Raw genomic sequence first — 25152 nt, forward strand, 5'->3', positions numbered from 1 at the left:
GGCCTGTCCGAGGTGGCTCGAATGGCTATAACTCCAGGAAGGAGTGAGATCCCTTCACCCAAATCGGCACACCTGTGCAGGGGCTCAGTCCGAGGCCAGGTGAAAAGGGACGCGGCGACAGGCCACTAGGTGGCGCCGTAAGCTGAAAAATAGGGAAAATGTAATGTAAATGGACAATCAAACAAAGATGAAAACACCTGCAACACTGCGGGATGGTAGTACCCTCCCCTGTCTGCAACGTCACCGGGCCTTGTCCCGATCGGCCTGACGGTGGAACTGCAGCGACGGAAAGTACGGCATCGCTCGTAACTCCCAAACGGTTGGTCGCAGAGCCACGTGCCTTATGTCACCGGAATCCTTGGCTCGAGCCGAACGAGACGCAGGTCTCAGATTGGCCCGTCGCTCTGACGAAATTTTCGGGTATTTTGGATTTTGTCGAAAACCTTCTTTTGCAACCTGGCGCCAGGTATTTGGCCCAGTCCCACCCAAATCAGCACAGAAAGCTTCTCTGGAGTCTGACTGTCAATAATCATCCAAAAAAATAGGAAATTTCCATTCACCTTGGCGAGGGGACCTCAAAGCGTGCTAAGGTGGCGTGTCCGAGGTGGCTCGAATGGCTATAACTCCAGGAAGGAGTGAGATCCCTTCACCCAAATCGGCACACCTGTGCAGGGGCTCAGTCCGAGGCCAGGTGAAAAAGGGCGCGGCGACAGGCCACTAGGTGTCGCTGTAAGCGACAACAAAATTAATACGAATCGAAAAAAAGGACAACCAAACAACATGGAGACAGTTACAGCTAGGCTGCAGTCAGTCCAATCTACTTTCAAAGTAAGGTCTGCGCTATGTTCGAACTAAACTACCCACCAGGGTCCGATTTTTCAAGAGCGCAAGTGACTTTGTTTCACAGGCGCACAACACATATCTCGCATGTGACAGAACTCCCCATTCTGAAAGGAAAATAAATAAAAAACTGTAAAAACCTCTTCTGCTTTGTTTCACCAACAATTTCAGGGGAGAGCGCGAACGCAGTCCCCCACTACCATAAATTATGCAGTCGAGATTCCCGCATTTGGGGAATTCGCAGGGGTCAGCATGGCCGGAGTGCAATGGACAAGCCTCGCCCTGGGTGAACCGCCTTCTTGATCATGGTGTCTCCCCTGCCAGGTAAGTATGAAGGCCCAGGCGGTCAGCCAGAGGTCTGATTTGCATCTCTACCATCCTCACCAACGGTTAGCCCTCCGCCCCCCCTCCGGGAAAGGAAGGACGGGTGCCTTCCGTTACTGGCCTGGAAACTGCCAAGCTCATGGGCCGGTGCTTCCCAACGCCAGTTTTAGATGACTCTCTTTAAACAAACACACCTGATTCGATGCGTCACCTCGTCTGTGAAAGACTTCAAGACCTCAGGTGGGTGCATCGTTAGTGGAAGAGTCCAAGACCCCAGGTGGACACATCAGGAAAAAAGTTTGCAATAAACCACAGCATCTGCAATGGCAGCTCTCATTCCTTGTTCTGCTATTCGACACAATAAATGGCAATCCCCAAAAAGGGAAAGCACACCGTTCCTGGAGACACTGCAATACCAGGCCGATGCATGGAGTGGACGGAGCAAGCCCCGGCTCCAGCTCCGTGATCTAAAAATCCATTTAATATGTAGTCCCCGGATGGGGGACGTATCAGATATTAAACTGATAAGAACAGATACTACACTTGATCTTAGCCAAAAGGCCGAGAAGCGATGCTGCTAAGACGCAGCAGGGAGGAAGCCGGACACGGCGATGCCCATCTCGGCTTTGGTAAGTTTTGGGAGACCTAAAAACGCTGGGGGATGGTACCCTGATAGCACACATACATCTAGGAGACGTCTATTTGACATATGAATTTACATCTGCAAGATGTAGTTTTAAGGCTGTTTGCTCATCTGCAATACGTCTATTGGACGTCTCCTTTTAGCAGTGTTTGGAAGGTTACTTTGGAAATGTAATAGGTTACAGATTACAAGTTACCCTGTTTAAAATGTTATAGTAGTATAACTTTTTCAATTACTTTATTAAAGTAATGTAACTAATTACTTTTGAGTACTTTTAGATTACTTTTCTAAATTTGTGAAAATGAAATAATAATAAATAAAAACATATACATCAACTCAAATACAGTTATCTAATAAGCATGTGTCATTCCTGTATAATAAACTCCTGAAACATTGGTGTTTTTTTAAACTGCTGTCTCTTTGTATATGATATGATAGGTAAAATGCATGACGTGACACAGAGCAGTTCTAGAAATGATGTTTATGTGCTCATGTACTCCTATATTGAGGCGGCAGAGGCTGACAACACTGCAAGCTTCAGTAGGCCTATTTGTATTAAATGAAACTGCATGTTTTTGCCATTAATTTACAGGAAGGGCGGACTGGGAAAAACAAAAAATTCTGTTAAAATTCTGGAAATTATTAGGGCGTATGTCTCAGAACAGTCAGTGCAATTTGGGAAAGAAATCAGTGAAATCTGTATGTGGATGTGTGTAAATATTCAAATGTAATTGCCTTTGTAATCGTTAAAAATTTCATAAGTAACTTTAATTTAATTACTAATTTTTTCTTCGTAACTGTAACTAATTACAGTTACATTCATTTTGTAATTAAATTACGTAATGCTGTTACATGTAACTAGTTACTCCCCAACACTGCCTTTTAGATGTCAGATAGATGTCAATTAGATGTCTTTTAGATGTTTATGATTTAGAAGGTATATAAAACTGACATCTGAAAGGCGTATGTCAGACGTTTGTAGATGGCAGATGCTTTCCAGATCAACATTTCTTTAACAGACATCTTGCAGACGTAAGTGTGCTATCTGGGTAGTACCCTCCCCTGTCTACAACGTCACCGGGCCTCGTCCCGATCGGCCTGACGGAAAGTACGGCATGGCTCGTAACTCCCAAACGGTTGGTCGCAGAGCCACGTGCCTTATGTCACCGGAATCCTTGGCTCGAGCCGAACGAGACGCAGGTCTCAGATTGGCCCGTCGCTCTGACGAAATTTTCGGGTATTTTGGATTTTGTCGAAAACCTTCTTTTGCAACCTGGCGCCAGGTATTTGGCCCAGTCCCACCCAAATCAGCACAGAAAGCTTCTCTGGAGTCTGAGTGTCAATAATCATCCAAAAATAGAGGAAATTTCCATTCACCTTGGCGAGGGGACCTCAAAACGTGCTAAGGTGGCCTGTCCGAGGTGGCTCGAATGGCTATAACTCCAGGAAGGAGTGAGATCCCTTCACCCAAATCGGCACACCTGTGCAGGGGCTCAGTCCGAGGCCAGGTGAAAAGGGACGCGGCGACAGGCCACTAGGTGGCGCCGTAAGCTGAAAAATAGGGAAAATGTAATGTAAATGGACAATCAAACAAAGATGAAAACACCTGCAACACTGCGGGATGGTAGTACCCTCCCCTGTCTGCAACGTCACCGGGCCTTGTCCCGATCGGCCTGACGGTGGAACTGCAGCGACGGAAAGTACGGCATCGCTCGTAACTCCCAAACGGTTGGTCGCAGAGCCACGTGCCTTATGTCACCGGAATCCTTGGCTCGAGCCGAACGAGACGCAGGTCTCAGATTGGCCCGTCGCTCTGACGAAATTTTCGGGTATTTTGGATTTTGTCGAAAACCTTCTTTTGCAACCTGGCGCCAGGTATTTGGCCCAGTCCCACCCAAATCAGCACAGAAAGCTTCTCTGGAGTCTGACTGTCAATAATCATCCAAAAAAATAGGAAATTTCCATTCACCTTGGCGAGGGGACCTCAAAGCGTGCTAAGGTGGCGTGTCCGAGGTGGCTCGAATGGCTATAACTCCAGGAAGGAGTGAGATCCCTTCACCCAAATCGGCACACCTGTGCAGGGGCTCAGTCCGAGGCCAGGTGAAAAAGGGCGCGGCGACAGGCCACTAGGTGTCGCTGTAAGCGACAACAAAATTAATACGAATCGAAAAAAAGGACAACCAAACAACATGGAGACAGTTACAGCTAGGCTGCAGTCAGTCCAATCTACTTTCAAAGTAAGGTCTGCGCTATGTTCGAACTAAACTACCCACCAGGGTCCGATTTTTCAAGAGCGCAAGTGACTTTGTTTCACAGGCGCACAACACATATCTCGCATGTGACAGAACTCCCCATTCTGAAAGGAAAATAAATAAAAAACTGTAAAAACCTCTTCTGCTTTGTTTCACCAACAATTTCAGGGGAGAGCGCGAACGCAGTCCCCCACTACCATAAATTATGCAGTCGAGATTCCCGCATTTGGGGAATTCGCAGGGGTCAGCATGGCCGGAGTGCAATGGACAAGCCTCGCCCTGGGTGAACCGCCTTCTTGATCATGGTGTCTCCCCTGCCAGGTAAGTATGAAGGCCCAGGCGGTCAGCCAGAGGTCTGATTTGCATCTCTACCATCCTCACCAACGGTTAGCCCTCCGCCCCCCCTCCGGGAAAGGAAGGACGGGTGCCTTCCGTTACTGGCCTGGAAACTGCCAAGCTCATGGGCCGGTGCTTCCCAACGCCAGTTTTAGATGACTCTCTTTAAACAAACACACCTGATTCGATGCGTCACCTCGTCTGTGAAAGACTTCAAGACCTCAGGTGGGTGCATCGTTAGTGGAAGAGTCCAAGACCCCAGGTGGACACATCAGGAAAAAAGTTTGCAATAAACCACAGCATCTGCAATGGCAGCTCTCATTCCTTGTTCTGCTATTCGACACAATAAATGGCAATCCCCAAAAAGGGAAAGCACACCGTTCCTGGAGACACTGCAATACCAGGCCGATGCATGGAGTGGACGGAGCAAGCCCCGGCTCCAGCTCCGTGATCTAAAAATCCATTTAATATGTAGTCCCCGGATGGGGGACGTATCAGATATTAAACTGATAAGAACAGATACTACACTTGATCTTAGCCAAAAGGCCGAGAAGCGATGCTGCTAAGACGCAGCAGGGAGGAAGCCGGACACGGCGATGCCCATCTCGGCTTTGGTAAGTTTTGGGAGACCTAAAAACGCTGGGGGATGGTACCCTGATAGCACACATACATCTAGGAGACGTCTATTTGACATATGAATTTACATCTGCAAGATGTAGTTTTAAGGCTGTTTGCTCATCTGCAATACGTCTATTGGACGTCTCCTTTTAGCAGTGTTTGGAAGGTTACTTTGGAAATGTAATAGGTTACAGATTACAAGTTACCCTGTTTAAAATGTTATAGTAGTATAACTTTTTCAATTACTTTATTAAAGTAATGTAACTAATTACTTTTGAGTACTTTTAGATTACTTTTCTAAATTTGTGAAAATGAAATAATAATAAATAAAAACATATACATCAACTCAAATACAGTTATCTAATAAGCATGTGTCATTCCTGTATAATAAACTCCTGAAACATTGGTGTTTTTTTAAACTGCTGTCTCTTTGTATATGATATGATAGGTAAAATGCATGACGTGACACAGAGCAGTTCTAGAAATGATGTTTATGTGCTCATGTACTCCTATATTGAGGCGGCAGAGGCTGACAACACTGCAAGCTTCAGTAGGCCTATTTGTATTAAATGAAACTGCATGTTTTTGCCATTAATTTACAGGAAGGGCGGACTGGGAAAAACAAAAAATTCTGTTAAAATTCTGGAAATTATTAGGGCGTATGTCTCAGAACAGTCAGTGCAATTTGGGAAAGAAATCAGTGAAATCTGTATGTGGATGTGTGTAAATATTCAAATGTAATTGCCTTTGTAATCGTTAAAAATTTCATAAGTAACTTTAATTTAATTACTAATTTTTTCTTCGTAACTGTAACTAATTACAGTTACATTCATTTTGTAATTAAATTACGTAATGCTGTTACATGTAACTAGTTACTCCCCAACACTGCCTTTTAGATGTCAGATAGATGTCAATTAGATGTCTTTTAGATGTTTATGATTTAGAAGGTATATAAAACTGACATCTGAAAGGCGTATGTCAGACGTTTGTAGATGGCAGATGCTTTCCAGATCAACATTTCTTTAACAGACATCTTGCAGACGTAAGTGTGCTATCTGGGTAGTACCCTCCCCTGTCTACAACGTCACCGGGCCTCGTCCCGATCGGCCTGACGGAAAGTACGGCATGGCTCGTAACTCCCAAACGGTTGGTCGCAGAGCCACGTGCCTTATGTCACCGGAATCCTTGGCTCGAGCCGAACGAGACGCAGGTCTCAGATTGGCCCGTCGCTCTGACGAAATTTTCGGGTATTTTGGATTTTGTCGAAAACCTTCTTTTGCAACCTGGCGCCAGGTATTTGGCCCAGTCCCACCCAAATCAGCACAGAAAGCTTCTCTGGAGTCTGAGTGTCAATAATCATCCAAAAATAGAGGAAATTTCCATTCACCTTGGCGAGGGGACCTCAAAACGTGCTAAGGTGGCCTGTCCGAGGTGGCTCGAATGGCTATAACTCCAGGAAGGAGTGAGATCCCTTCACCCAAATCGGCACACCTGTGCAGGGGCTCAGTCCGAGGCCAGGTGAAAAAGGGCACGGCGACAGGCCACTAGGTGTCGCTGTAAGCGACAACAAAATTAATACGAATCGAAAAAAAGGACAACCAAACAACATGGAGACAGTTACAGCTAGGCTGCAGTCAGTCCAATCTACTTTCAAAGTAAGGTCTGCGCTATGTTCGAACTAAACTACCCACCAGGGTCCGATTTTTCAAGAGCGCAAGTGACTTTGTTTCACAGGCGCACAACACATATCTCGCATGTGACAGAACTCCCCATTCTGAAAGGAAAATAAATAAAAAACTGTAAAAACCTCTTCTGCTTTGTTTCACCAACAATTTCAGGGGAGAGCGCGAACGCAGTCCCCCACTACCATAAATTATGCAGTCGAGATTCCCGCATTTGGGGAATTCGCAGGGGTCAGCATGGCCGGAGTGCAATGGACAAGCCTCGCCCTGGGTGAACCGCCTTCTTGATCATGGTGTCTCCCCTGCCAGGTAAGTATGAAGGCCCAGGCGGTCAGCCAGAGGTCTGATTTGCATCTCTACCATCCTCACCAACGGTTAGCCCTCCGCCCCCCCTCCGGGAAAGGAAGGACGGGTGCCTTCCGTTACTGGCCTGGAAACTGCCAAGCTCATGGGCCGGTGCTTCCCAACGCCAGTTTTAGATGACTCTCTTTAAACAAACACACCTGATTCGATGCGTCACCTCGTCTGTGAAAGACTTCAAGACCTCAGGTGGGTGCATCGTTAGTGGAAGAGTCCAAGACCCCAGGTGGACACATCAGGAAAAAAGTTTGCAATAAACCACAGCATCTGCAATGGCAGCTCTCATTCCTTGTTCTGCTATTCGACACAATAAATGGCAATCCCCAAAAAGGGAAAGCACACCGTTCCTGGAGACACTGCAATACCAGGCCGATGCATGGAGTGGACGGAGCAAGCCCCGGCTCCAGCTCCGTGATCTAAAAATCCATTTAATATGTAGTCCCCGGATGGGGGACGTATCAGATATTAAACTGATAAGAACAGATACTACACTTGATCTTAGCCAAAAGGCCGAGAAGCGATGCTGCTAAGACGCAGCAGGGAGGAAGCCGGACACGGCGATGCCCATCTCGGCTTTGGTAAGTTTTGGGAGACCTAAAAACGCTGGGGGATGGTACCCTGATAGCACACATACATCTAGGAGACGTCTATTTGACATATGAATTTACATCTGCAAGATGTAGTTTTAAGGCTGTTTGCTCATCTGCAATACGTCTATTGGACGTCTCCTTTTAGCAGTGTTTGGAAGGTTACTTTGGAAATGTAATAGGTTACAGATTACAAGTTACCCTGTTTAAAATGTTATAGTAGTATAACTTTTTCAATTACTTTATTAAAGTAATGTAACTAATTACTTTTGAGTACTTTTAGATTACTTTTCTAAATTTGTGAAAATGAAATAATAATAAATAAAAACATATACATCAACTCAAATACAGTTATCTAATAAGCATGTGTCATTCCTGTATAATAAACTCCTGAAACATTGGTGTTTTTTTAAACTGCTGTCTCTTTGTATATGATATGATAGGTAAAATGCATGACGTGACACAGAGCAGTTCTAGAAATGATGTTTATGTGCTCATGTACTCCTATATTGAGGCGGCAGAGGCTGACAACACTGCAAGCTTCAGTAGGCCTATTTGTATTAAATGAAACTGCATGTTTTTGCCATTAATTTACAGGAAGGGCGGACTGGGAAAAACAAAAAATTCTGTTAAAATTCTGGAAATTATTAGGGCGTATGTCTCAGAACAGTCAGTGCAATTTGGGAAAGAAATCAGTGAAATCTGTATGTGGATGTGTGTAAATATTCAAATGTAATTGCCTTTGTAATCGTTAAAAATTTCATAAGTAACTTTAATTTAATTACTAATTTTTTCTTCGTAACTGTAACTAATTACAGTTACATTCATTTTGTAATTAAATTACGTAATGCTGTTACATGTAACTAGTTACTCCCCAACACTGCCTTTTAGATGTCAGATAGATGTCAATTAGATGTCTTTTAGATGTTTATGATTTAGAAGGTATATAAAACTGACATCTGAAAGGCGTATGTCAGACGTTTGTAGATGGCAGATGCTTTCCAGATCAACATTTCTTTAACAGACATCTTGCAGACGTAAGTGTGCTATCTGGGTAGTACCCTCCCCTGTCTACAACGTCACCGGGCCTCGTCCCGATCGGCCTGACGGAAAGTACGGCATGGCTCGTAACTCCCAAACGGTTGGTCGCAGAGCCACGTGCCTTATGTCACCGGAATCCTTGGCTCGAGCCGAACGAGACGCAGGTCTCAGATTGGCCCGTCGCTCTGACGAAATTTTCGGGTATTTTGTCGAAAACCTTCTTTTGCAACCTGGCGCCAGGTATTTGGCCCAGTCCCACCCAAATCAGCACAGAAAGCTTCTCTGGAGTCTGAGTGTCAATAATCATCCAAAAATAGAGGAAATTTCCATTCACCTTGGCGAGGGGACCTCAAAACGTGCTAAGGTGGCGTGTCCGAGGTGGCTCGAATGGCTATAACTCCAGGAAGGAGTGAGATCCCTTCACCCAAATCGGCACACCTGTGCAGGGGCTCAGTCCGAGGCCAGGTGAAAAGGGACGCGGCGACAGGCCACTAGGTGGCGCCGTAAGCTGAAAAATAGGGAAAATGTAATGTAAATGGACAATCAAACAAAGATGAAAACACCTGCAACACTGCGGGATGGTAGTACCCTCCCCTGTCTGCAACGTCACCGGGCCTTGTCCCGATCGGCCTGACGGTGGAACTGCAGCGACGGAAAGTACGGCATGGCTCGTAACTCCCAAACGGTTGGTCGCAGAGCCACGTGCCTTATGTCACCGGAATCCTTGGCTCGAGCCGAACGAGACGCAGGTCTCAGATTGGCCCGTCGCTCTGACGAAATTTTCGGGTATTTTGGATTTTGTCGAAAACCTTCTTTTGCAACCTGGCGCCAGGTATTTGGCCCAGTCCCACCCAAATCAGCACAGAAAGCTTCTCTGGAGTCTGACTGTCAATAATCATCCAAAAAAATAGGAAATTTCCATTCACCTTGGCGAGGGGACCTCAAAGCGTGCTAAGGTGGCGTGTCCGAGGTGGCTCGAATGGCTATAACTCCAGGAAGGAGTGAGATCCCTTCACCCAAATCGGCACACCTGTGCAGGGGCTCAGTCCGAGGCCAGGTGAAAAAGGGCGCGGCGACAGGCCACTAGGTGTCGCTGTAAGCGACAACAAAATTAATACGAATCGAAAAAAAGGACAACCAAACAACATGGAGACAGTTACAGCTAGGCTGCAGTCAGTCCAATCTACTTTCAAAGTAAGGTCTGCGCTATGTTCGAACTAAACTACCCACCAGGGTCCGATTTTTCAAGAGCGCAAGTGACTTTGTTTCACAGGCGCACAACACATATCTCGCATGTGACAGAACTCCCCATTCTGAAAGGAAAATAAATAAAAAACTGTAAAAACCTCTTCTGCTTTGTTTCACCAACAATTTCAGGGGAGAGCGCGAACGCAGTCCCCCACTACCATAAATTATGCAGTCGAGATTCCCGCATTTGGGGAATTCGCAGGGGTCAGCATGGCCGGAGTGCAATGGACAAGCCTCGCCCTGGGTGAACCGCCTTCTTGATCATGGTGTCTCCCCTGCCAGGTAAGTATGAAGGCCCAGGCGGTCAGCCAGAGGTCTGATTTGCATCTCTACCATCCTCACCAACGGTTAGCCCTCCGCCCCCCCTCCGGGAAAGGAAGGACGGGTGCCTTCCGTTACTGGCCTGGAAACTGCCAAGCTCATGGGCCGGTGCTTCCCAACGCCAGTTTTAGATGACTCTCTTTAAACAAACACACCTGATTCGATGCGTCACCTCGTCTGTGAAAGACTTCAAGACCTCAGGTGGGTGCATCGTTAGTGGAAGAGTCCAAGACCCCAGGTGGACACATCAGGAAAAAAGTTTGCAATAAACCACAGCATCTGCAATGGCAGCTCTCATTCCTTGTTCTGCTATTCGACACAATAAATGGCAATCCCCAAAAAGGGAAAGCACACCGTTCCTGGAGACACTGCAATACCAGGCCGATGCATGGAGTGGACGGAGCAAGCCCCGGCTCCAGCTCCGTGATCTAAAAATCCATTTAATATGTAGTCCCCGGATGGGGGACGTATCAGATATTAAACTGATAAGAACAGATACTACACTTGATCTTAGCCAAAAGGCCGAGAAGCGATGCTGCTAAGACGCAGCAGGGAGGAAGCCGGACACGGCGATGCCCATCTCGGCTTTGGTAAGTTTTGGGAGACCTAAAAACGCTGGGGGATGGTACCCTGATAGCACACATACATCTAGGAGACGTCTATTTGACATATGAATTTACATCTGCAAGATGTAGTTTTAAGGCTGTTTGCTCATCTGCAATACGTCTATTGGACGTCTCCTTTTAGCAGTGTTTGGAAGGTTACTTTGGAAATGTAATAGGTTACAGATTACAAGTTACCCTGTTTAAAATGTTATAGTAGTATAACTTTTTCAATTACTTTATTAAAGTAATGTAACTAATTACTTTTGAGTACTTTTAGATTACTTTTCTAAATTTGTGAAAATGAAATAATAATAAATAAAAACATATACATCAACTCAAATACAGTTATCTAATAAGCATGTGTCATTCCTGTATAATAAACTCCTGAAACATTGGTGTTTTTTTAAACTGCTGTCTCTTTGTATATGATATGATAGGTAAAATGCATGACGTGACACAGAGCAGTTCTAGAAATGATGTTTATGTGCTCATGTACTCCTATATTGAGGCGGCAGAGGCTGACAACACTGCAAGCTTCAGTAGGCCTATTTGTATTAAATGAAACTGCATGTTTTTGCCATTAATTTACAGGAAGGGCGGACTGGGAAAAACAAAAAATTCTGTTAAAATTCTGGAAATTATTAGGGCGTATGTCTCAGAACAGTCAGTGCAATTTGGGAAAGAAATCAGTGAAATCTGTATGTGGATGTGTGTAAATATTCAAATGTAATTGCCTTTGTAATCGTTAAAAATTTCATAAGTAACTTTAATTTAATTACTAATTTTTTCTTCGTAACTGTAACTAATTACAGTTACATTCATTTTGTAATTAAATTACGTAATGCTGTTACATGTAACTAGTTACTCCCCAACACTGCCTTTTAGATGTCAGATAGATGTCAATTAGATGTCTTTTAGATGTTTATGATTTAGAAGGTATATAAAACTGACATCTGAAAGGCGTATGTCAGACGTTTGTAGATGGCAGATGCTTTCCAGATCAACATTTCTTTAACAGACATCTTGCAGACGTAAGTGTGCTATCTGGGTAGTACCCTCCCCTGTCTACAACGTCACCGGGCCTCGTCCCGATCGGCCTGACGGAAAGTACGGCATGGCTCGTAACTCCCAAACGGTTGGTCGCAGAGCCACGTGCCTTATGTCACCGGAATCCTTGGCTCGAGCCGAACGAGACGCAGGTCTCAGATTGGCCCGTCGCTCTGACGAAATTTTCGGGTATTTTGGATTTTGTCGAAAACCTTCTTTTGCAACCTGGCGCCAGGTATTTGGCCCAGTCCCACCCAAATCAGCACAGAAAGCTTCTCTGGAGTCTGAGTGTCAATAATCATCCAAAAATAGAGGAAATTTCCATTCACCTTGGCGAGGGGACCTCAAAACGTGCTAAGGTGGCCTGTCCGAGGTGGCTCGAATGGCTATAACTCCAGGAAGGAGTGAGATCCCTTCACCCAAATCGGCACACCTGTGCAGGGGCTCAGTCCGAGGCCAGGTGAAAAAGGGCACGGCGACAGGCCACTAGGTGTCGCTGTAAGCGACAACAAAATTAATACGAATCGAAAAAAAGGACAACCAAACAACATGGAGACAGTTACAGCTAGGCTGCAGTCAGTCCAATCTACTTTCAAAGTAAGGTCTGCGCTATGTTCGAACTAAACTACCCACCAGGGTCCGATTTTTCAAGAGCGCAAGTGACTTTGTTTCACAGGCGCACAACACATATCTCGCATGTGACAGAACTCCCCATTCTGAAAGGAAAATAAATAAAAAACTGTAAAAACCTCTTCTGCTTTGTTTCACCAACAATTTCAGGGGAGAGCGCGAACGCAGTCCCCCACTACCATAAATTATGCAGTCGAGATTCCCGCATTTGGGGAATTCGCAGGGGTCAGCATGGCCGGAGTGCAATGGACAAGCCTCGCCCTGGGTGAACCGCCTTCTTGATCATGGTGTCTCCCCTGCCAGGTAAGTATGAAGGCCCAGGCGGTCAGCCAGAGGTCTGATTTGCATCTCTACCATCCTCACCAACGGTTAGCCCTCCGCCCCCCCTCCGGGAAAGGAAGGACGGGTGCCTTCCGTTACTGGCCTGGAAACTGCCAAGCTCATGGGCCGGTGCTTCCCAACGCCAGTTTTAGATGACTCTCTTTAAACAAACACACCTGATTCGATGCGTCACCTCGTCTGTGAAAGACTTCAAGACCTCAGGTGGGTGCATCGTTAGTGGAAGAGTCCAAGACCCCAGGTGGACACATCAGGAAAAAAGTTTGCAATAAACCACAGCATCTGCAATGGCAGCTCTCATTCCTTGTTCTGCTATTCGACACAATAAATGGCAATCCCCAAAAAGGGAAAGCACACCGTTCCTGGAGACACTGCAATACCAGGCCGATGCATGGAGTGGACGGAGCAAGCCCCGGCTCCAGCTCCGTGATCTAAAAATCCATTTAATATGTAGTCCCCGGATGGGGGACGTATCAGATATTAAACTGATAAGAACAGATACTACACTTGATCTTAGCCAAAAGGCCGAGAAGCGATGCTGCTAAGACGCAGCAGGGAGGAAGCCGGACACGGCGATGCCCATCTCGGCTTTGGTAAGTTTTGGGAGACCTAAAAACGCTGGGGGATGGTACCCTGATAGCACACATACATCTAGGAGACGTCTATTTGACATATGAATTTACATCTGCAAGATGTAGTTTTAAGGCTGTTTGCTCATCTGCAATACGTCTATTGGACGTCTCCTTTTAGCAGTGTTTGGAAGGTTACTTTGGAAATGTAATAGGTTACAGATTACAAGTTACCCTGTTTAAAATGTTATAGTAGTATAACTTTTTCAATTACTTTATTAAAGTAATGTAACTAATTACTTTTGAGTACTTTTAGATTACTTTTCTAAATTTGTGAAAATGAAATAATAATAAATAAAAACATATACATCAACTCAAATACAGTTATCTAATAAGCATGTGTCATTCCTGTATAATAAACTCCTGAAACATTGGTGTTTTTTTAAACTGCTGTCTCTTTGTATATGATATGATAGGTAAAATGCATGACGTGACACAGAGCAGTTCTAGAAATGATGTTTATGTGCTCATGTACTCCTATATTGAGGCGGCAGAGGCTGACAACACTGCAAGCTTCAGTAGGCCTATTTGTATTAAATGAAACTGCATGTTTTTGCCATTAATTTACAGGAAGGGCGGACTGGGAAAAACAAAAAATTCTGTTAAAATTCTGGAAATTATTAGGGCGTATGTCTCAGAACAGTCAGTGCAATTTGGGAAAGAAATCAGTGAAATCTGTATGTGGATGTGTGTAAATATTCAAATGTAATTGCCTTTGTAATCGTTAAAAATTTCATAAGTAACTTTAATTTAATTACTAATTTTTTCTTCGTAACTGTAACTAATTACAGTTACATTCATTTTGTAATTAAATTACGTAATGCTGTTACATGTAACTAGTTACTCCCCAACACTGCCTTTTAGATGTCAGATAGATGTCAATTAGATGTCTTTTAGATGTTTATGATTTAGAAGGTATATAAAACTGACATCTGAAAGGCGTATGTCAGACGTTTGTAGATGGCAGATGCTTTCCAGATCAACATTTCTTTAACAGACATCTTGCAGACGTAAGTGTGCTATCTGGGTAGTACCCTCCCCTGTCTACAACGTCACCGGGCCTCGTCCCGATCGGCCTGACGGAAAGTACGGCATGGCTCGTAACTCCCAAACGGTTGGTCGCAGAGCCACGTGCCTTATGTCACCGGAATCCTTGGCTCGAGCCGAACGAGACGCAGGTCTCAGATTGGCCCGTCGCTCTGACGAAATTTTCGGGTATTTTGTCGAAAACCTTCTTTTGCAACCTGGCGCCAGGTATTTGGCCCAGTCCCACCCAAATCAGCACAGAAAGCTTCTCTGGAGTCTGAGTGTCAATAATCATCCAAAAATAGAGGAAATTTCCATTCACCTTGGCGAGGGGACCTCAAAACGTGCTAAGGTGGCGTGTCCGAGGTGGCTCGAATGGCTATAACTCCAGGAAGGAGTGAGATCCCTTCACCCAAATCGGCACACCTGTGCAGGGGCTCAGTCCGAGGCCAGGTGAAAAGGGACGCGGCGACAGGCCACTAGGTGGCGCCGTAAGCTGAAAAATAGGGAAAATGTAATGTAAATGGACAATCAAACAAAGATGAAAACACCTGCAACACTGCGGGATGGTAGTACCCTCCCCTGTCTGCAACGTCACCGGGCCTTGTCCCGATCGGCCTGACGGTGGAACTGCAGCGACGGAAAGTACGGCATGGCTCGTAACTCCCAAACGGTTGGTCGCAGAGCCACGTGCCTTATGTCACCGGAATCCTTGGCTCGAGCCGAACGAGACGCAGGTCTCAGATTGGCCCGTCGCTCTGACGAAATTTTCGGGTATTTTGGATTTTGTCGAAAACCTTCTTTTGCAACCTGGCGCCAGGTATTTGGCCCAGTCCCACCCAAATCAGCACAGAAAGCTTCTCTGGAGTCTGACTGTCAATAATCATCCAAAAAAATAGGAAATTTCCATTCACCTTGGCGAGGGGACCTCAAAGCGTGCTAAGGTGGCGTGTCCGAGGTGGCTCGAATGGCTATAACTCCAGGAAGGAGTGAGATCCCTTCACCCAAATCGGCACACCTGTGCAGGGGCTCAGTCCGAGGCCAGGTGAAAAAGGGCGCGGCGACAGGCCACTAGGTGTCGCTGTAAGCGACAACAAAATTAATACGAATCGAAAAAAAGGACAACCAAACAACATGGAGACAGTTACAGCTAGGCTGCAGTCAGTCCAATCTACTTTCAAAGTAAGGTCTGCGCTATGTTCGAACTAAACTACCCACCAGGGTCCGATTTTTCAAGAGCGCAAGTGACTTTGTTTCACAGGCGCACAACACATATCTCGCATGTGACAGAACTCCCCATTCTGAAAGGAAAATAAATAAAAAACTGTAAAAACCTCTTCTGCTTTGTTTCACCAACAATTTCAGGGGAGAGCGCGAACGCAGTCCCCCACTACCATAAATTATGCAGTCGAGATTCCCGCATTTGGGGAATTCGCAGGGGTCAGCATGGCCGGAGTGCAATGGACAAGCCTCGCCCTGGGTGAACCGCCTTCTTGATCATGGTGTCTCCCCTGCCAGGTAAGTATGAAGGCCCAGGCGGTCAGCCAGAGGTCTGATTTGCATCTCTACCATCCTCACCAACGGTTAGCCCTCCGCCCCCCCTCCGGGAAAGGAAGGACGGGTGCCTTCCGTTACTGGCCTGGAAACTGCCAAGCTCATGGGCCGGTGCTTCCCAACGCCAGTTTTAGATGACTCTCTTTAAACAAACACACCTGATTCGATGCGTCACCTCGTCTGTGAAAGACTTCAAGACCTCAGGTGGGTGCATCGTTAGTGGAAGAGTCCAAGACCCCAGGTGGACACATCAGGAAAAAAGTTTGCAATAAACCACAGCATCTGCAATGGCAGCTCTCATTCCTTGTTCTGCTATTCGACACAATAAATGGCAATCCCCAAAAAGGGAAAGCACACCGTTCCTGGAGACACTGCAATACCAGGCCGATGCATGGAGTGGACGGAGCAAGCCCCCGGCTCCAGCTCCGTGATCTAAAAATCCATTTAATATGTAGTCCCCGGATGGGGGACGTATCAGATATTAAACTGATAAGAACAGATACTACACTTGATCTTAGCCAAAAGGCCGAGAAGCGATGCTGCTAAGACGCAGCAGGGAGGAAGCCGGACACGGCGATGCCCATCTCGGCTTTGGTAAGTTTTGGGAGACCTAAAAACGCTGGGGGATGGTACCCTGATAGCACACATACATCTAGGAGACGTCTATTTGACATATGAATTTACATCTGCAAGATGTAGTTTTAAGGCTGTTTGCTCATCTGCAATACGTCTATTGGACGTCTCCTTTTAGCAGTGTTTGGAAGGTTACTTTGGAAATGTAATAGGTTACAGATTACAAGTTACCCTGTTTAAAATGTTATAGTAGTATAACTTTTTCAATTACTTTATTAAAGTAATGTAACTAATTACTTTTGAGTACTTTTAGATTACTTTTCTAAATTTGTGAAAATGAAATAATAATAAATAAAAACATATACATCAACTCAAATACAGTTATCTAATAAGCATGTGTCATTCCTGTATAATAAACTCCTGAAACATTGGTGTTTTTTTAAACTGCTGTCTCTTTGTATATGATATGATAGGTAAAATGCATGACGTGACACAGAGCAGTTCTAGAAATGATGTTTATGTGCTCATGTACTCCTATATTGAGGCGGCAGAGGCTGACAACACTGCAAGCTTCAGTAGGCCTATTTGTATTAAATGAAACTGCATGTTTTTGCCATTAATTTACAGGAAGGGCGGACTGGGAAAAACAAAAAATTCTGTTAAAATTCTGGAAATTATTAGGGCGTATGTCTCAGAACAGTCAGTGCAATTTGGGAAAGAAATCAGTGAAATCTGTATGTGGATGTGTGTAAATATTCAAATGTAATTGCCTTTGTAATCGTTAAAAATTTCATAAGTAACTTTAATTTAATTACTAATTTTTTCTTCGTAACTGTAACTAATTACAGTTACATTCATTTTGTAATTGAATTACGTAATGCTGTTACATGTAACTAGTTACTCCCCAACACTGCCTTTTAGATGTCAGATAGATGTCAATTAGATGTCTTTTAGATGTTTATGATTTAGAAGGTATATAAAACTGACATCTGAAAGGCGTATGTCAGACGTTTGTAGATGGCAGATGCTTTCCAGATCAACATTTCTTTAACAGACATCTTGCAGACGTAAGTGTGCTATCTGGGTAGTACCCTCCCCTGTCTACAACGTCACCGGGCCTCGTCCCGATCGGCCTGACGGAAAGTACGGCATGGCTCGTAACTCCCAAACGGTTGGTCGCAGAGCCACGTGCCTTATGTCACCGGAATCCTTGGCTCGAGCCGAACGAGACGCAGGTCTCAGATTGGCCCGTCGCTCTGACGAAATTTTCGGGTATTTTGGATTTTGTCGAAAACCTTCTTTTGCAACCTGGCGCCAGGTATTTGGCCCAGTCCCACCCAAATCAGCACAGAAAGCTTCTCTGGAGTCTGAGTGTCAATAATCATCCAAAAATAGAGGAAATTTCCATTCACCTTGGCGAGGGGACCTCAAAACGTGCTAAGGTGGCCTGTCCGAGGTGGCTCGAATGGCTATAACTCCAGGAAGGAGTGAGATCCCTTCACCCAAATCGGCACACCTGTGCAGGGGCTCAGTCCGAGGCCAGGTGAAAAGGGACGCGGCGACAGGCCACTAGGTGGCGCCGTAAGCTGAAAAATAGGGAAAATGTAATGTAAATGGACAATCAAACAAAGATGAAAACACCTGCAACACTGCGGGATGGTAGTACCCTCCCCTGTCTGCAACGTCACCGGGCCTTGTCCCGATCGGCCTGACGGTGGAACTGCAGCGACGGAAAGTACGGCATGGCTCGTAACTCCCAAACGGTTGGTCGCAGAGCCACGTGCCTTATGTCACCGGAATCCTTGGCTCGAGCCGAACGAGACGCAGGTCTCAGATTGGCCCGTCGCTCTGACGAAATTTTCGGGTATTTTGGATTTTGTCGAAAACCTTCTTTTGCAACCTGGCGCCAGGTATTTGGCCCAGTCCCACCCAAATCAGCACAGAAAGCTTCTCTGGAGTCTGACTGTCAATAATCATCCAAAAAAATAGGAAATTTCCATTCACCTTGGCGAGGGGACCTCAAAGCGTGCTAAGGTGGCGTGTCCGAGGTGGCTCGAATGGCTATAACTCCAGGAAGGAGTGAGATCCCTTCACCCAAATCGGCACACCTGTGCAGGGGCTCAGTCCGAGGCCAGGTGAAAAAGGGCGCGGCGACAGGCCACTAGGTGTCGCTGTAAGCGACAACAAAATTAATACGAATCGAAAAAAAGGACAACCAAACAACATGGAGACAGTTACAGCTAGGCTGCAGTCAGTCCAATCTACTTTCAAAGTAAGGTCTGCGCTATGTTCGAACTAAACTACCCACCAGGGTCCGATTTTTCAAGAGCGCAAGTGACTTTGTTTCACAGGCGCACAACACATATCTCGCATGTGACAGAACTCCCCATTCTGAAAGGAAAATAAATAAAAAACTGTAAAAACCTCTTCTGCTTTGTTTCACCAACAATTTCAGGGGAGAGCGCGAACGCAGTCCCCCACTACCATAAATTATGCAGTCGAGATTCCCGCATTTGGGGAATTCGCAGGGGTCAGCATGGCCGGAGTGCAATGGACAAGCCTCGCCCTGGGTGAACCGCCTTCTTGATCATGGTGTCTCCCCTGCCAGGTAAGTATGAAGGCCCAGGCGGTCAGCCAGAGGTCTGATTTGCATCTCTACCATCCTCACCAACGGTTAGCCCTCCGCCCCCCCTCCGGGAAAGGAAGGACGGGTGCCTTCCGTTACTGGCCTGGAAACTGCCAAGCTCATGGGCCGGTGCTTCCCAACGCCAGTTTTAGATGACTCTCTTTAAACAAACACACCTGATTCGATGCGTCACCTCGTCTGTGAAAGACTTCAAGACCTCAGGTGGGTGCATCGTTAGTGGAAGAGTCCAAGACCCCAGGTGGACACATCAGGAAAAAAGTTTGCAATAAACCACAGCATCTGCAATGGCAGCTCTCATTCCTTGTTCTGCTATTCGACACAATAAATGGCAATCCCCAAAAAGGGAAAGCACACCGTTCCTGGAGACACTGCAATACCAGGCCGATGCATGGAGTGGACGGAGCAAGCCCCGGCTCCAGCTCCGTGATCTAAAAATCCATTTAATATGTAGTCCCCGGATGGGGGACGTATCAGATATTAAACTGATAAGAACAGATACTACACTTGATCTTAGCCAAAAGGCCGAGAAGCGATGCTGCTAAGACGCAGCAGGGAGGAAGCCGGACACGGCGATGCCCATCTCGGCTTTGGTAAGTTTTGGGAGACCTAAAAACGCTGGGGGATGGTACCCTGATAGCACACATACATCTAGGAGACGTCTATTTGACATATGAATTTACATCTGCAAGATGTAGTTTTAAGGCTGTTTGCTCATCTGCAATACGTCTATTGGACGTCTCCTTTTAGCAGTGTTTGGAAGGTTACTTTGGAAATGTAATAGGTTACAGATTACAAGTTACCCTGTTTAAAATGTTATAGTAGTATAACTTTTTCAATTACTTTATTAAAGTAATGTAACTAATTACTTTTGAGTACTTTTAGATTACTTTTCTAAATTTGTGAAAATGAAATAATAATAAATAAAAACATATACATCAACTCAAATACAGTTATCTAATAAGCATGTGTCATTCCTGTATAATAAACTCCTGAAACATTGGTGTTTTTTTAAACTGCTGTCTCTTTGTATATGATATGATAGGTAAAATGCATGACGTGACACAGAGCAGTTCTAGAAATGATGTTTATGTGCTCATGTACTCCTATATTGAGGCGGCAGAGGCTGACAACACTGCAAGCTTCAGTAGGCCTATTTGTATTAAATGAAACTGCATGTTTTTGCCATTAATTTACAGGAAGGGCGGACTGGGAAAAACAAAAAATTCTGTTAAAATTCTGGAAATTATTAGGGCGTATGTCTCAGAACAGTCAGTGCAATTTGGGAAAGAAATCAGTGAAATCTGTATGTGGATGTGTGTAAATATTCAAATGTAATTGCCTTTGTAATCGTTAAAAATTTCATAAGTAACTTTAATTTAATTACTAATTTTTTCTTCGTAACTGTAACTAATTACAGTTACATTCATTTTGTAATTAAATTACGTAATGCTGTTACATGTAACTAGTTACTCCCCAACACTGCCTTTTAGATGTCAGATAGATGTCAATTAGATGTCTTTTAGATGTTTATGATTTAGAAGGTATATAAAACTGACATCTGAAAGGCGTATGTCAGACGTTTGTAGATGGCAGATGCTTTCCAGATCAACATTTCTTTAACAGACATCTTGCAGACGTAAGTGTGCTATCTGGGTAGTACCCTCCCCTGTCTACAACGTCACCGGGCCTCGTCCCGATCGGCCTGACGGAAAGTACGGCATGGCTCGTAACTCCCAAACGGTTGGTCGCAGAGCCACGTGCCTTATGTCACCGGAATCCTTGGCTCGAGCCGAACGAGACGCAGGTCTCAGATTGGCCCGTCGCTCTGACGAAATTTTCGGGTATTTTGTCGAAAACCTTCTTTTGCAACCTGGCGCCAGGTATTTGGCCCAGTCCCACCCAAATCAGCACAGAAAGCTTCTCTGGAGTCTGAGTGTCAATAATCATCCAAAAATAGAGGAAATTTCCATTCACCTTGGCGAGGGGACCTCAAAACGTGCTAAGGTGGCGTGTCCGAGGTGGCTCGAATGGCTATAACTCCAGGAAGGAGTGAGATCCCTTCACCCAAATCGGCACACCTGTGCAGGGGCTCAGTCCGAGGCCAGGTGAAAAGGGACGCGGCGACAGGCCACTAGGTGGCGCCGTAAGCTGAAAAATAGGGAAAATGTAATGTAAATGGACAATCAAACAAAGATGAAAACACCTGCAACACTGCGGGATGGTAGTACCCTCCCCTGTCTGCAACGTCACCGGGCCTTGTCCCGATCGGCCTGACGGTGGAACTGCAGCGACGGAAAGTACGGCATGGCTCGTAACTCCCAAACGGTTGGTCGCAGAGCCACGTGCCTTATGTCACCGGAATCCTTGGCTCGAGCCGAACGAGACGCAGGTCTCAGATTGGCCCGTCGCTCTGACGAAATTTTCGGGTATTTTGGATTTTGTCGAAAACCTTCTTTTGCAACCTGGCGCCAGGTATTTGGCCCAGTCCCACCCAAATCAGCACAGAAAGCTTCTCTGGAGTCTGACTGTCAATAATCATCCAAAAAAATAGGAAATTTCCATTCACCTTGGCGAGGGGACCTCAAAGCGTGCTAAGGTGGCGTGTCCGAGGTGGCTCGAATGGCTATAACTCCAGGAAGGAGTGAGATCCCTTCACCCAAATCGGCACACCTGTGCAGGGGCTCAGTCCGAGGCCAGGTGAAAAAGGGCGCGGCGACAGGCCACTAGGTGTCGCTGTAAGCGACAACAAAATTAATACGAATCGAAAAAAAGGACAACCAAACAACATGGAGACAGTTACAGCTAGGCTGCAGTCAGTCCAATCTACTTTCAAAGTAAGGTCTGCGCTATGTTCGAACTAAACTACCCACCAGGGTCCGATTTTTCAAGAGCGCAAGTGACTTTGTTTCACAGGCGCACAACACATATCTCGCATGTGACAGAACTCCCCATTCTGAAAGGAAAATAAATAAAAAACTGTAAAAACCTCTTCTGCTTTGTTTCACCAACAATTTCAGGGGAGAGCGCGAACGCAGTCCCCCACTACCATAAATTATGCAGTCGAGATTCCCGCATTTGGGGAATTCGCAGGGGTCAGCATGGCCGGAGTGCAATGGACAAGCCTCGCCCTGGGTGAACCGCCTTCTTGATCATGGTGTCTCCCCTGCCAGGTAAGTATGAAGGCCCAGGCGGTCAGCCAGAGGTCTGATTTGCATCTCTACCATCCTCACCAACGGTTAGCCCTCCGCCCCCCCTCCGGGAAAGGAAGGACGGGTGCCTTCCGTTACTGGCCTGGAAACTGCCAAGCTCATGGGCCGGTGCTTCCCAACGCCAGTTTTAGATGACTCTCTTTAAACAAACACACCTGATTCGATGCGTCACCTCGTCTGTGAAAGACTTCAAGACCTCAGGTGGGTGCATCGTTAGTGGAAGAGTCCAAGACCCCAGGTGGACACATCAGGAAAAAAGTTTGCAATAAACCACAGCATCTGCAATGGCAGCTCTCATTCCTTGTTCTGCTATTCGACACAATAAATGGCAATCCCCAAAAAGGGAAAGCACACCGTTCCTGGAGACACTGCAATACCAGGCCGATGCATGGAGTGGACGGAGCAAGCCCCGGCTCCAGCTCCGTGATCTAAAAATCCATTTAATATGTAGTCCCCGGATGGGGGACGTATCAGATATTAAACTGATAAGAACAGATTTTTCTTTCGAAAAAGTTTTATTGTCACCATTTACATTTTTCCATTTGCATTTTTTCTTTTTCACACAACATTTTCTTTTTAATCACACATTAAAACAAGCAATATAATATATAATAAATACACATGGTAAAATGAAATAAACAATCATTTTTAAAAAGCATTTGATTAAAACCACAGTGTTTTGCTTGTTTTTAAAAGTCCATTATTGAGGTGTGTTTAAAAGGTGCGGTCAGTTCCAAAGTAAAACACAAATTTTAAAAAAAGCAAACAAGCCTCGTATATATGTTAATAAAACCTCTTTCATAATAAAACAATAAAAAACACCAATTAAAAATCATCTGTTGTGCAAGACCGGGGGTGAGTCCTTATCAAGTGGGTCATCACCCCACTCTCCAGAACAGGGACATGAGATGCTACTTTATGGACTCAGCGGAGATCCCCTCTCCTCCGGCCCGCTGGCCCGCTGTTCCCGTAGCCAGAGTGGTGAGGGTGCATCTACGGGCGGCCAGGGTCGGTGCCTGCCGGGACCCTCTCCGTGCGACCCCGGCCCCCCCGTCCGAATATCGTCGTCCGGTACCCCTGCAGCATTGATGTTACCTTTAGCTCGCATGCATGGAGGGTTACCGTAACGCGCTTCCCCACCAGCAGGTTTCTGGTGGCCCAGATGGCATCCTTGATGACGTTGAGGGTGAGCCAGAGCGAGGTAAATTTCTGTGCCGTCAAGTCCTTCAAGCCCCGGCCCACCCCAAGGATGGCGAGCTGGTACCCGAACTGGGCCCCACCCGCTGGTAGGCACGGGAAATACAGGGGGCCGGTCTTGGCCCACAGGTCCCGCGCAGTGCTGCACTCCCAGAGCAGGTGGTGGACGGTCTCCGGAGAATTGCAGCCGGACCGCGGGCAGATGGGGTTTTTGGCCATGCCTCTGGAGTGCATAACCGCCCTGACCGGGAGGATCTCATGAGCCACCATCCACGATAAGTCCTTGTGCCTGTTCTGGAGAGCGGGGTGAGCCGCGTTCCGCCAAACCTGTTTGGCCTCACTTGGTGTGAGGCCCGGAACTGGACTCACCGGTTCCCGGTCCTGCACAACAGAGATGAGAGACTTGTGTTGAGTTAAAATGGTGACATCTTCACTCTCTAAAAGGTATTTCTTTAAAAACTTTTTTATAAAACTGTACTCTTTGGGCAAGTTAAAAGACACTGGGGTTTTCAAGTCCACTGGTAAAATTTTCAGTGTTCGTAGGTAAGACCCCATCCAAAATCGCGCCATTGCAGCCGTCTTGTTTTCTTTGGATGGGGTCGTGGCATAACTAATGTGCAGGGCGGTGAAGCGGCTGCCTAAAAACAGGTGGGGGTCTGGGAGGCCTTTTCCACCGTTCTCCGGCCTTTTCTTGATGGTCTCCCTCTTCAGGCGCTCCCACTTGGACCCCCACAGGAAGTAAAACACCGCCCTCTCCAGTTTCCCCAGGAACCACCGAGGGGGGCTAAAAACAGAACAGACAAGTAAAATCAGAGGTAAAATCACAGATTTAAAAATTAAAACCTTGCCTTCCATCGTCATCTGTCTTAGTCCCCAAAACCCCAGTCTTTTCCTAACTTTCCCTAACAAGTCAGTCCAGTTTTCCCGTCCACCCCCGTCTTTATCAAATTTAACGCCTAAAATCTTAAAATCGTTGTCTTTAAAAACCAAATCAAGTCCTCCTGTGTCCACGTCTCCCCACGGCCCGAAGAGCTGGGCCTCGGACTTGTTTCTATTGAGTTTGGCGCCCGAGGCCCGACCGTACCAGTCAGTCAAGTCCAGTGCTCTTCGTATTGATAAAACGTCTGTGGCTAAAAGAGTTACGTCGTCCATATATAAAACACAGGTCGCCGTCAGTCCCCCCGTCCCAGGAACGTCCAGTCCTTTGATCCATTTGTCCCTTCTCAAGATCTGTGCCAGTGGCTCGATGCAAGCCACATACAGAAGAGGAGATAAAGGACATCCCTGACGGACACCACTGTGTATGTTCACAGCTTTGGAAAGATGCCCATTTATTAGAATTTTGCTGACTATTCCCTTGTACAGCAGTCCCACCCAGGCTATAAACCTCTTTGGAAACCCCATTTTCTCCAGAACCTGGAAGAGGTACTGGTGCGAGACTCGA

At 46.0% G+C, this 25152-nt stretch overlaps 2 protein-coding genes, 15 non-coding genes and 1 pseudogene across 25 annotated transcripts in view; all 18 read right to left on the reverse strand.

Moving 5' to 3' along the window:
* Window positions 1–25152, reverse strand: part of LOC127944872 (uncharacterized) — a 352827-nt gene that overhangs the window by 54782 nt on the left and 272893 nt on the right. For 3 of the 9 annotated variants that reach the window (XM_052541231.1, XM_052541221.1, XM_052541230.1), the window contains exon 2: window positions 23027–24492. The exons of the other annotated variants lie outside the window; for them this stretch is intronic. In XM_052541231.1, the coding sequence (XP_052397191.1) occupies window positions 23505–24278 (774 nt within the window). In that variant the 5' untranslated portion in view covers window positions 24279–24492 and the 3' untranslated portion in view covers window positions 23027–23504. Of the gene's footprint in view, window positions 1–23026; window positions 24493–25152 lie in introns of those variants that run through there. 9 annotated transcript variants of the gene reach the window in all.
* Window positions 1–25152, reverse strand: part of LOC127944298 (uncharacterized) — a 170237-nt gene that overhangs the window by 20787 nt on the left and 124298 nt on the right. The window lies entirely within an intron of this gene.
* On the reverse strand, window positions 1009–1172 carry LOC127945641 (U1 spliceosomal RNA). Its single transcript, XR_008150923.1, has one exon. It is a non-coding gene; the product is annotated as a U1 spliceosomal RNA (small nuclear RNA).
* LOC127945446 (U2 spliceosomal RNA) lies at window positions 1547–1737 on the reverse strand. The gene has a single exon (XR_008150778.1). It is a non-coding gene; the product is annotated as a U2 spliceosomal RNA (small nuclear RNA).
* Window positions 4225–4388, reverse strand: LOC127945653 (U1 spliceosomal RNA). Its single transcript, XR_008150932.1, has one exon. It is a non-coding gene; the product is annotated as a U1 spliceosomal RNA (small nuclear RNA).
* On the reverse strand, window positions 4763–4953 carry LOC127945447 (U2 spliceosomal RNA). The gene has a single exon (XR_008150779.1). It is a non-coding gene; the product is annotated as a U2 spliceosomal RNA (small nuclear RNA).
* On the reverse strand, window positions 6849–7012 carry LOC127945665 (U1 spliceosomal RNA). Its single transcript, XR_008150935.1, has one exon. It is a non-coding gene; the product is annotated as a U1 spliceosomal RNA (small nuclear RNA).
* On the reverse strand, window positions 7387–7577 carry LOC127945448 (U2 spliceosomal RNA). The gene has a single exon (XR_008150780.1). It is a non-coding gene; the product is annotated as a U2 spliceosomal RNA (small nuclear RNA).
* Window positions 10058–10221, reverse strand: LOC127945676 (U1 spliceosomal RNA). The gene has a single exon (XR_008150937.1). It is a non-coding gene; the product is annotated as a U1 spliceosomal RNA (small nuclear RNA).
* Window positions 10596–10786, reverse strand: LOC127945449 (U2 spliceosomal RNA). The gene has a single exon (XR_008150781.1). It is a non-coding gene; the product is annotated as a U2 spliceosomal RNA (small nuclear RNA).
* On the reverse strand, window positions 12682–12845 carry LOC127945687 (U1 spliceosomal RNA). Its single transcript, XR_008150938.1, has one exon. It is a non-coding gene; the product is annotated as a U1 spliceosomal RNA (small nuclear RNA).
* Window positions 13220–13410, reverse strand: LOC127945450 (U2 spliceosomal RNA). The gene has a single exon (XR_008150782.1). It is a non-coding gene; the product is annotated as a U2 spliceosomal RNA (small nuclear RNA).
* On the reverse strand, window positions 15891–16054 carry LOC127945695 (U1 spliceosomal RNA). Its single transcript, XR_008150945.1, has one exon. It is a non-coding gene; the product is annotated as a U1 spliceosomal RNA (small nuclear RNA).
* LOC127945554 (U2 spliceosomal RNA) lies at window positions 16429–16620 on the reverse strand. Its single transcript, XR_008150883.1, has one exon. It is a non-coding gene; the product is annotated as a U2 spliceosomal RNA (small nuclear RNA).
* Window positions 19108–19271, reverse strand: LOC127945203 (U1 spliceosomal RNA). Its single transcript, XR_008150550.1, has one exon. It is a non-coding gene; the product is annotated as a U1 spliceosomal RNA (small nuclear RNA).
* Window positions 19646–19836, reverse strand: LOC127945451 (U2 spliceosomal RNA). Its single transcript, XR_008150783.1, has one exon. It is a non-coding gene; the product is annotated as a U2 spliceosomal RNA (small nuclear RNA).
* On the reverse strand, window positions 22317–22480 carry LOC127945204 (U1 spliceosomal RNA). The gene has a single exon (XR_008150551.1). It is a non-coding gene; the product is annotated as a U1 spliceosomal RNA (small nuclear RNA).
* On the reverse strand, window positions 22855–23028 carry LOC127945584 (uncharacterized; annotated as a pseudogene).

The sequence above is a fragment of the Carassius gibelio genome, chromosome A23, assembly GCF_023724105.1.
Source record: "Carassius gibelio isolate Cgi1373 ecotype wild population from Czech Republic chromosome A23, carGib1.2-hapl.c, whole genome shotgun sequence".
Classification (NCBI taxonomy): Eukaryota; Metazoa; Chordata; class Actinopteri; order Cypriniformes; family Cyprinidae; genus Carassius; species Carassius gibelio.